The sequence below is a fragment of the Ictalurus furcatus genome, chromosome 1, assembly GCF_023375685.1.
Source record: "Ictalurus furcatus strain D&B chromosome 1, Billie_1.0, whole genome shotgun sequence".
Taxonomy (NCBI): Eukaryota; Metazoa; Chordata; class Actinopteri; order Siluriformes; family Ictaluridae; genus Ictalurus; species Ictalurus furcatus.
In genome coordinates, this window is record NC_071255.1 from 26,409,363 (window position 1) to 26,421,696 (window position 12,334).

A 12,334-nucleotide genomic window follows, 5' to 3' on the forward strand; every position below is an offset into this window, starting at 1 on the left:
GATCTGCCTGAGAGAGAGGAATCCACCCAGCGCCGAGCCGTTCCGGTGATGCGTATGCTGGAGAGAGTTGACAGGAGGACCTGATGGTTCACTGTGTCGAAAGAAGCAGAGAGGTCGAGTAGGATGAGGACAGATAATCTTGAGGTTGCTAGACGTAAGGCTTCAGTGATGGAAAGCAGAGCAGTCTCCATGGAGTGACTGCTTTTGAAGCCTGATTGCTTGGTGTCCAGGAGGATGTTCTGTGTGAGAAAAATGGAGAGTTGATTAAAAACAGCTCTTTCAAGGATTTTGGAAAGAAAAGGGAGGAGGGAAACAGGTCTGCAGTTGTCAACTGTAGCAGGGTTAAGTGATGTTTTTTTTAAGCAGTGGGGTAACCCGGGCCTGCTTAAATAAGGTAGGGTATGTGTCAGTAAAGAGGGATGTGTTAAAGATGTGTGTGAGTGCAGGTAATAGTGCGGGAGAGATGGACTGAAGAAGGTGAGAAGGTATAGGGTCAAGAGGATAGGTCGTGGGACGGCTAGAGAAGAAGAGTTTAGAGACATCAGTCTCTGTGAGAGGAGAGAAGGCCAGTTGAGAGTTACATGGAGGAGGAGCCGGTCTATGCGTGTCGGGTTGAGAACTGGTTCCTGATTGATGTAACCTGTCGGAAAAGAAAGTGGCAAAGTCGTCTGCAGTGAGAGAGGTAGGGGAAGGGGTAGGAGGGGGACAGAGAAGAGAAGAAAAACTGTCTAAGCTGTTTTGTGTTTCACCCCTGATTGCGTTTGTTATTGAAATCCCTCGTGTGTCTATGTTAAATGCGAAGCATTGAGTGTTTTCATCCTTTGTTCATCGTGTTTTTGATCTCACTTCTAGTTTCTCGTTTTGTGTTTTGCCTTGCCTCATTTATGCCCGTTTGCCGATCGCCTGACCATTTGCCTGTTTTCCACCATGACTCTGATTCACGCTTTGGATTTGCCTGCGTCTTTAATAAAGCTCTTTTCTGCACTTGTATCCAGCCTAGCCTCCAATACATGACATTATGCCTATAAATTAAATTTAGCAATTGAGCAATGAACTATATTATATGTTTCTATAAACATATAATAATTCAGTATAATTCTGGCTCGCTATTTGAGTTTGATCAGGGAAATCACCAAACTGTGCTGGACTCTGGCAATGCAGGACTTTAATGCAATAAGTCACATGAGGGCATGTGTTATATTGATTTTGAAATGGCTGTGGGCTTTCTTAGGCACAACATGAAGCAGAATGGCTTATTGCTTTTATGCCAACAAAATGCCAACAAAAACAATATGATAAAATCAAGTCTTCAATAAATATATTAACTTTATAATTTGAATCACTTAATGTATTAAATAATTTCATCTATTAACTTATTTATTAAATTATTTATACAGACACAATTCTTCCACCATGCAATGTACAGTAGTTTGGTAGTAAGCTTTGTTTTATAAGCAACACAACAAGCAAAGTTGGATTTAATATATATAATTTGTATTTGTATAATTTTATAATTTTTAATATATAAAATTGGCTTTTATATGCACAGAAAAGTGGCTAAATAAATAAATAATAAAATAGTTTTATTGATTTATGATCTGGCACATTCAAACAGAATTGAATTACTGCAATGCAGTCATGGGTGTGTCTATATTGAGGATTTTACAACTGTTTTGTGCATGGCTCAGCCAGATTTTAGAACTGAGACTATCCAATTTATAAAGTGTGTTTTTTGTGAATAATTACTAAAGATAACATTTTCCCCCTTTGCATAAACTTCTCTTGGACACAGACAAGATGCGCTGAGGGTGACACTGTAGCACTGTTTCCATATGCCAAAGAAATTAAAGAAACCACCAAACAGTGGTGGTGGAGATTTAACCAAGCCAGTAAATCACTGTAAGCTGTGAGATGAGGAAATAAATAAATAGTGACCACAAAATTGAACTGAATAATTTGACATTAAATCTTTGCAAATGAAATGCTAATGCCTGCCTGTGTTTCTGTCTCTCCCACTCCACCTTCCTCTGCCTCAGTGCCTAACTTGTTTGCTGCACAGGGATCATTTAAAAGTCTAATTCATTCTGTAATGAAGTAGCAAGGCTTTGGTATGATGTCGAGAGTTGGAATGAGCTGACAGCAGAGAGAAAAGCCATGTTCGTGTGTTTAGAGAATCAATGTGCAGGGACTGAACAGATGCTCTTTCTCTTGCCCTCAGTACACATCCCTATGCACTAGCGCATGAGGAAAGAGGAATGGGAGTTGAATATTTTATTCATTACAAATAGGTTTTTTAAAACAGTTTGTAGCAGTACATACATAATGTGATAATATGACATGATCCACGGTGTATCCACAATTATGATTTGTTCTATGCAAATCAAGTATAATAAAAATGTACTTCAGGCTGTCACTAATCATTGCTGTGCTTTGCAGTTTAACAGCTGCAGTGCCTTGAGCAGCATCAGTTCTGCTGGGATTAACCCTTGTGCAGCCCTCGGGTCAAAGTGAATCATTTATATTTTTTAAGAAAGGAAAACATGTAGAGCAAATAATTTTTTTCTAGCTGAAACTCAGTGGCTTTGTTTTATTTTCTGTGAGGAATGTGTACCAGAAAAAAAATATATTTTTGAAAACGTCCTACACCCAACGCCTACACATTTACATCCCTTATAAGATCCTCAGGTCAATTTGACCCAAGAGTAATAACTGGCTAAAAAGAGGACTTGAAAACAGATAGGTCCTAGTAAATGTAAATCTAAAACATTAATTCATGACAAAGACACAAGGTAAGGCACTTCTGACCCCTCATATCCAGAGAAGAGAACAAGTCCCAAGGTCCTGAGCACTCCAGTCAGCATCTGGTGGATTGAAGAAATTAGGTAAACTCAGATGTAATTTACTGTATATTAATATTATACATAATTAATCATTAAAAATAATAGCAGTAATATATAGCAATGACATATGTAATAAATAATAATATATTTAATATTTATAATAATAATAATAATAATAATAACAATAATAATAATAATAATAATAATAATAATAATAATAATAATATATTATTGTTGTTATTGTTGTTATGTTTATGTTACAAATCTGTTGATTATTTTGATTCCTTGCTTGTATAAGATAAGATAAGATGTACTTGGGTCAACTTGATCTGGCGAAGTCCCCCTACACATACCCGTCAGCAGCAAACATTTATGGTAAGAATGGTATGGGAGAATTCAGCAGTCACTTGAAAAGAGTTGCAGGACAACCTGAAAGCAGCAGGAACAACAGTTACACAGAAAACAATAAGCAATGAACCACAATGCATTAATCTCCATTCCTACACGCCACAGAAAACTCCTCTGCTAAATAAGAAGCACAGAGATCTGTGAATATGAACATTAACACAAATCAGAATTCTTTTAGAACATTATATTCTGTTCAGACAAATGAAGAAATATAACTCTGGCAATAATTCAGCTCGTCATGTTTGAGGAAAAAAGGGTTGTGGGTACAATCCCAAGAACGCTATACCCACAGTGAACTACAGAAGTGGGAGCGTCATCATATGGGGCTGCTTCTCTGCAAGTGGTACTGGGGCATTACATGTCATCAAAGGATACATGAATGGAGGAATATATTGGATCACATTAGAGAAGAATTTAATCTCACTACTGAGAAGATTCTGGGGAGAAGATGAATGTTTCAACAAGAGAATAACTCCAAACATAGAGCCAAAAGAATTCAAGTCCTTGCATGGCCTAGCCAATCTCCTGGTTTGAATCCCACTTAAATTTTATGGAGGATTTGCATATTGGGAGTACATCACAGGGACCATCCTAACCTTGGAGAATTGAAGACAAGTTGCCAAGAAGAATGGGCCAAAATGGAACCACAATGCTGCACAAAAAAAAAACTAATTATTTCTTAGCATAGATTTTTCAAGGCTGAAATTGCCAGCAACAGCTCTGCAACAAAGTGCTAATGCTGTTCATTTGTGGGGTCTGTTTTTTTCCCTATCAATTTCATTTTTTTAAACACATCTTTGTTGTTTTTATAAATACATACTTTTTGTTCATATTTGTACAGTAAGTACAAAGTCAAAATACATTTTATGTGTAAATTGGAAGTGGAGCTGGAGGTATATTAACTAAAAAACAAAAGTGTCACCTAAAAAGCAGCTGTATCTCTAAAATAGCTCTATTTCCTGTGATTTAATACATTTTTGAATATTGTTATCATGGAAAACTAAGGTCTATCTTCAATATTTAGTTAAAAATCCAATAGTTTAATTTATACATAGCTTAAACAAAATCACATCATGTAATAAGAATGACCAAACAATTTATTGTTAGCATCTTCACTGAAGTTTGGTAGCAATAAAATTGTAAACACAAAACAAATACAAAGCAAACTTAAGGAATCATACAAATAAGTCGAAAAATTGTACATTTTAGTTCACTGCTATCCTAAAGACCACTTATGTAAACTGTTGCAGGCAAAGGTTAAATGAGTCTATTAATGTTATTAATTTTTAAACATCTGAAACACAGAATTATCTGATTCCAATTTAAATATTTACTGCAACGGACTCCACCCAGTAAACCTTTATATAAAATGTTGGACACATATGTTTTTCATGAGAATTTGATGTAACAGTGTCAAAGGCTTTTTGTATTTATTAAGCAGCTATTCAGCTGGATTTTACTGTTTAACTTCAAAGCAAAGCCTTTTATATTTACTTGTCATAGGATTTATTTTAACTTCCAAGTAATCGCATTTCATATTTGCTCATCAGAGGTTCAATTCAAACTTGTCTAGCATACCACTACTTTAATGACTCAAAACATTCATCACACATATTGTTCATTGTTCTCAGGGCACTCATGCAAATCATTTAAGAAGAAATGAGTACTACAAGACTAACACAATTACAAAACTTTATTACCCAAAAAACACAAGGAAAAATACAAGTAAAGCACAAGTAATGAGTAAAAATTGAGAGGTCTCAGTGAAGTAATCGGACAGTGTGGGACAGTGGATGTACAAGTAATTGTATCAGAGAGAGATCAGATGGTAATGTTTGTCTGGATCTCCACCCAAACTTAGGGGTTACCAGCATTTTATACCTCTTGAGTATAGTTTGAAGTCTGTGTTGAACAACTACTGTATGTTATTAATTGGTTAGGCAACCAGATGGGAACCAGGCCTACAACAGGATGGGTTTAAACAAAACTGTAAACAGTGACTATTGGTTAATAAACAGAACTCCTAGAAGGTAAGATAAGGAGTTAAATCACACATCACAGAATATAAATCCATATTGTGTTCATCTTAATGGTTTTAATGCTACAGAATCCAATTCTTTATTAGAAAATCATGTCTGTGATTTGTGCTGTTTTAGAAGTGGTATAATACCAGTATATTTTGGAGTCTGTGAAAATGTATGAACTTGAGCGTGTGTTAGCTATCAGTAGGTATCAGAGGTATCTGTATGAAACTCTGTATGCATGTGTGCAAAGAGAGCAGACTAGAAGACCAGTAAGAGAGGTCATCCACTGGAAAATTTCAATAAGAAAGAGAAATGAAGAAGTGCTATCAGTGCTATAGTAATCAGTCAGTGCTGGGTCATTCAATCTCAAGTGGTCCAATAATTGCAAAGTTGGTTGCTTGACCTTTTTGAATTTTTCCAAAAAAAATTTTTTGAATGATTACTGCTATGTATTGGCATTGCAAAACCACAGTTTTTTGTTATTGTAGTTAATGTTGTTATTTGCTTGGTTTAACTATGATGGCCATCTTTGTGTCATGGCACACAAGATATTTTGGTTTTACGGCTGTTTATGGAAACCTCAATATCTCGGCTCAGGATGGGCCTAGCTCCTTGGAACAAAAACTGATATCTAGAGCACATTACTAGGTACATGTACATTTTGCGCATTCTTGTTCTTTAGACTTATAACTTAAGTCCAAATGTAATGCTAAAGATTGCTCACAGTTCCACATTTAGGATCAATAATTTTTTAGGGGGTACCTAGGGAAGTATAGTGTGCATGCAGAGCACTTCAGGTTTGAGACTTCTTTCTTTTTTTATGCAGGCAAGAAAGTACAAATTCACAATTTTTCAAACTCACAATTTTTACAGAAGAATGGTACTATAGAGGACTTATTTCTGTTAGAATTTCAGGTTCGTATCTGGTCCCCCACCAGAGATATTCAACCTGAAATTTAGGATTTTGAAAAAATTGCACTTTCTTGCACCCATAAAAAAAAGTCTTAACCCGGAAATGTTCTGCATGCACACCAAAAAAAACACTGGTGATTTTGCAATGCCAATATATAGAGGTAATCACTCAAAAAAAAAATAGGAAAATTAAAAACAGTCAAGCAACCTACATTTTACACTTGACCTACACATACACTTGAGATGGAATGACCCTCCTGTTATTTCTACAACATCAAAAAGTAATAATATTAATATCAATAGAGATTTGGAACTGTGTATGGTTATACTCTGCCTCAAAAATTCACTGGTTTATCTTTAGCTCTGTATGCTCCCTGCATTGTGAATCCACTCTCTTCAGGGCAGCACTCTTTCCAGGAACTGTTTGTCTGTCACAGCAAGGGTTTGGGTAGATGCCACAGTAGAGGCAGAATCAATTGCATCAATAACTCTCTCAAATGAAGACAGTAGAGTGGAATCCACCATTTTATGCCATGCTTGTGGCTACTCAAAAGCTTGCGGTTGCTCCCTCTCTTTTTTCTGTCTGGCTTTCTATATGTGGAACTCACCTTTCCGTCAAAGTCATTTCCAACCTCATCCTTTTACTGATAGCCTGTCTCTCTGATCATCTGCTTTTACATCATCATTTACACCTTGTCTATTCCAGCTCTCACTTCCTCTCCTGGATGTCTTTCCTTTGTATTTTCTTCTCCCATGTCTGTTACCAGTCTTCTTCATCTGTCCTCCCTCCATTCATTTCTCTCCTGGCCTCTTCCATATTACCAGAGGTGGTCAGTGTGATGTGATAAAGGGAATGGGGAAAGACAATCTATATAATTAAAAAACACTAGGGATATTATTGAGTGAGAGCTGATCAACTTTTTGTCCTCTCCCTTATATACACATTTTTCCAATATTTTACAAAAGCAGCATGTCCCAAACTATTATTATTATTAGTAGTAGTAGTAGTAGTAGTAGTAGCAGTAGTAGTAGTAGTAGTAGTATATTAGTTATTATAAGTATTTATTATTTAAAAAACAACACTTTGTACATTTAGCCATTTATAGTAACATTTAAAGGGTTATGAAACCTTCCTCTTTCAGCTCAACTCTACCTCTCAGTGTTTTTGAAAAATGCAGCTTAAATGGGCGTGGATGGCTGTATGAAGAAGGGAGGGGGAGGGGGCGTGACAGGGAAAGGCAGGGGAGGAAGAGGGGGGTGAGCCTTCAGAAAAAAAAAAGATTTGTAGTGACAAAGTTTTCAGATGAGGCTAAGATGCTAAGATTGTCTTTTATGATGTGTGATACGAACACCTCTGTTAAAATCAGAGGTGAGTTCTTGTTATTATTTACATTATGGCAGCTATAAACAGTCATTAATTCACCAGGTTTTTTTTTCTCTCCCTTGAAGTGAATAAGACAAAAAAATGCAGAAACTGGAAAATGCAAAGATCTGTACTGAAGGCTCGGTGCAAAACTTACTGACGAGTACAAAGCCTCGACACTGAGGACTACACAAATGTTAACCATCTCCATGTAAACTATTAAACAATACAAACTGTTAAATAACGACATTTTTTTAGGTATAGAGTATCTGTAACATCCACCATACAACTGTCTGTGAACAAGCTGTTACTAAATATAGAAATGATAATATATTAGAACAACACACTCACAGAGAGTTATATGGTGGATGTTCACAACTCTCTGTGAATGTGCTGTTACTATAGAAATAATAATATATTAGAATGAGCACATTAATATAAACTTATTTACTTTGCAGCAATAAATACTGTCAGAGCCATGCAGTTTTACAAAATTCATCAACACAGTTATAAACCAATATAACTGATATAGCAATAGCAATGCCAACTAACATTATATGCCATTATATATTAAATATAATCAGAATTGAAGCTGTTCTGAAGAATTGGCTAAAATTTCTCCAAGCTGATGTGCAAGACCGATACCGGCAACGTTTAGTTGCAGTTATTGCTGCACAAAGGGGTCACACCAGATACTGAAAGCAAAGGTTCACATACTTTTACCACTCACAGATACGTGACATTGCATAATTTTCCTTAATAAATAAATGACCAAGTATAATATTTGTCTCATTTGTTTAACTGGATTCTCTTTGTCTACTTTTAGGACTTCTGAAGAAAATCTGATGATGTTTTAGGTCATATTTGTGCAGAAATATAGACAATTCTAAAGGGTTCATAAACATTCAAGCACCACTGTAAATTTGTATTTAATAACGAGTTACAATTTAAATTTATTAAGATTACTTAATAGTCACTCATATAATTTACTTTCAAATGTTATTAGTAATAAGGATTTGTAATGTGTTTGCCTATTGGCACCCTGTCCAGGGTGTACTCCACCTTGCACCCAATGTTCCTTGGTATAGGCTCCAGGTTCCCCACAACCCTGAAGGATAAGCGGTATAGAAAATTGATAGATGGATGTATTTGCTTGTGGAAAGATTAGCTCTTGCCCTAATTAAGCTGGTTAGACATACAGTACATGTAGCATAGGTTTTCTGCAGCTAGCAACTATCCTGTCAAACAGATTAAAAAATAAATAAATAAAAAAAATAAAAAAAATAGTAGGCTTCCAGTCATCATGCACTTCAGGGTGCTTTGACTCTGCTAATGTCAGACATATCCTATGTTCCTCCAGGACTGCTGACAGTATCTTGTTGCAAACAAAATGTAAACAGAATATGACAGCCACTAGGGGAAGGATTTCGACCACTGAATCATCGCATCATTGTGCAGTGGAAAGGGGAACATAAGATCTAAAAGTTCCTGCTAAATTTGTTTTGTGTTGAAACAAATATCAATTTGTTAAGCATTTTTAAGTAACCTGACGAACGTCCAACACCCAAGTCAAATTCAGATTCAGTCAGTTTAGTCATTGTGGGGTTTAAACAGAAGTTTGTGTGGTTGTACAAGAGGTTTTGGGTGAACAAAAGGGAAAATTGAATTTAGGAAGTGTTCAAAGCCTCTTCTGTATGAATACATTCAGTTTTAGTCAGAAGATCCATGGTGACTAGCTTTGTTTAAAGTTGTTTTAAAAGGGTGCAAATTAGAAAGATTTTTTTAAATGAGTAAGATTATTGTATTTGGGAAAAAACTGACAAAATATATTTTAGTTACAATTTTCACACTGTAAAACTTTTTTTTTTTTTTTTTTTACCTGAAACTAAAGGAAAATACACAGAGAAAACACAAAGAGAAAAAAAACCCTCAGAGATTGTACCATATCCTGTGTAGTACTGAGGAAATATACATGTGGAGAGAGTTGTTTGACATCTGTTCACGCTGCTAGCACATCTAACAGATCCTGCTCACTGACGAATCCTAGATACTCATTTAACAGTCTTTTCTAGCCTGCCTTATCACTAAGGTAAGACACACAAAACATTTAAGCATAATAGACTGCTATTACAAGCTAATTGTACTTATTTATTTAATTCAATTTAGTTTCCTGGTGTCAAATATCAACAGTTTGGAGACCACTAATGAGATGCAAGTAGCTTAATATCACAGAGACACTAGTTAATTATGTCAATTTAATGTGCCAGCAATGTGTCAAAATGTAAATGTTAGGCCTGAATAAAATTGGTCTATATTATATGTCAGAGGAAAAACAGATTAAATAAACTAAATTGAAGCTTGCAAAATTATAGATTTTGTTTAACATATATATCATTATCATCTCTTGTGGCATTTTTGCACTAAAATCCTCTTTAATGTGGTATTTACTTCAAGCTAGTAAGTCACAATTCTGAGCATTTTAATATGCTATTTTTTTTCTTCTAAATAGACTCACAAGATGACACGGTGTAATTTCCTTGGATTTGTCTTACTGGTGGCTGTAGTGATTTTGTCCTCTTTGAGGACATTAAACTCGGTGTACGAGCTGAATAAGACAGGATTTGGCAGACCACCACCAAGACACGGACTTGCACTGCTTATGTGGTATGTTCAAAACTGTATTGACAACAACATGATGTCTCTCTGCGACCCCATGAAAGGTGATTATGGTTTCCATGAGTTCAAGAACACGGGACCAATTTTTCTCCTTCCCAGGCTGAAGGATAAGAAGACATATGGCTACTATACCATAGGAAACCTTCATTACACACATGCCAATGATCTACCCTATGAAGTCAAGAAATATTATAATCGACATGACCCAAAGAGCAACATGGACAGAGTCATTGTGAAGTATAATAAAAACAAGAACAAAATAGAGGAAGTGTTCATATCTGAGCACTATAAAAAGTTAAAGACATATATTGTTGGTTCGTCTCTTATCACTGAGTTAAGACAACAGTAGTTGTCACATAAAGAAATGTGCATAATAATGTTTTCTAGAAAGTTTTATACAATATATTAAAAGAGGTTGTTTTCTTTTGGTTGTATATTTAGTATCTAAAAAAAAAAACCTCTAGCTTTTTAAACTAAATCTCTATATAGCTTATCTGTACCATATGACGGATTACCACAAATGATCATTTTGGCAAATATAATTTTATAATGAAAATCTTGTAAATCTTAGAAGTCTTCTGTTAATTAACCTCCATAATTTGTCATAAATTGTGTTTCACAGTCTGTCATGTAAGCGGTTGGTTTCTGTCTACAATCATTATAACTAAGCCAACTTTCACTTCTCAATATTACAGATGTTTCCCTATATTTAGTCACTTCTCACTTTCACTCCCTCTATCTTGCAGCACAAACTAAACATGTATTTTACAATGAATACATGTCAAATAAATTCTTAAAACTTAAAAGAAATTATAGATGTTTTACTTCATTTAAGTCCTTTATCAAGCAATTATATTAGTTGTGTCATTCTAAGATGTGTCGGTAGAACATGAGACTCTTAATCTGAGGATTGTGGGTTTAAACCCCACGCTGGGCACCAAACCCAGTCACTGGGGTTGCACCAGCTGTGCCAGTGCCAGTTCCAGGCCCAAGTCTGGATAAAATGGAAGGGCTGCATCAAGAAGGGCATCTGGCGTAAATCCTGTGCCAAACCAAATATGCGGATCATAAACGGATTTCCATAATAGACACGGGTGATTCACTGTGGCGACCCCTAACGGGAGCAGCTGGATGAAGAAGAAGAAAATCAGGGAAAAAGAAGTAAAGTAAACACAAAAAGCTTAAATCAAAATATCAAAGAAATCAAAAACCTTGTAAATATGTACATAGAAAAGGTGCAGTGGGTAGTGTTGCCCCTGGTTCAATCCTGATTTTTGGTTACTTGAGAACCTTCACACTAACTCTCAGTGGTGGAATGAACTTCCAACCTCAATCCAGACAGCACAATCCGTTACTATATTCAAAAAATGGCTAAAGACCCAACGCTTCTGTGAACACTTAACTAATCCCTAACTTGTCCTGCATGTATGTATACCTGCTTTTACACTGCTACTCTGTACACTTTGCTCCTCTAGCAGTCAATTTAAAAAATCTTGTATAGTAGCACTACTTGTATTGTTCTCTGCTTCATATATTGCTTTGCTTGTATTTCCTCATTTGTAAATCGCTTTAGATAACAACATCTGCTAAATGAATAAATGTAAATGTAACTGTTACTCTCTGCTGTCTGAGTTTTGTACATTATATTCTCCTCATGTCTGTGTGGGTCTTACCTCCCTTAAAACATGCAAGGAGATGGATTGGTTATGATAAAAATATCTCTTGTAGTGTAAGAGTGTGGGAATGAGTTTGGGAATGAATGTGTGCATGGTGCCCTGACATCCCATCCAGTGTGTATTGCACAGTGTTCCTGTGATAAGCTCCAAATAAGATCCAGAAGTAGTTACTGAAGCTAATGATGGTGATGGTTTGTGCATGGTACATTCTAGCCTGACATACAGTATAAGAAATAGAAGCATAAAGAATTTTCTGTTATTTATCAATAATTACCACTGTTCATCATTGTGATTTTCTTTTCTTTCTTATTTTTTAAAAATAAGTAAGTTTTAAATAAATAAGTCTAAAATAACCATATTCTGCAAAAGGGGTTTACACATAAAAGAAGAAGTACAGTACTCTACAGGATTAATGATGACTAACTAGAAAACAAT

The 12,334-nt window shown here is 35.5% G+C and overlaps 1 protein-coding gene across 1 annotated transcript; it reads left to right on the forward strand.

Moving 5' to 3' along the window:
* Positions 1 to 8,824: 8,824 nt before the first annotated feature.
* Positions 8,825 to 12,106, forward strand: si:ch211-198c19.1 (uncharacterized protein LOC100151013 homolog). The gene is made up of 2 exons (XM_053636492.1): positions 8,825 to 9,636; positions 10,057 to 12,106. Exon 2 carries the CDS (start codon positions 10,066 to 10,068, stop codon positions 10,570 to 10,572), a length of 507 nt encoding a protein of 168 aa, XP_053492467.1. The 5' UTR covers positions 8,825 to 9,636; positions 10,057 to 10,065; the 3' UTR covers positions 10,573 to 12,106.
* Positions 12,107 to 12,334: the final 228 nt, after the last annotated feature.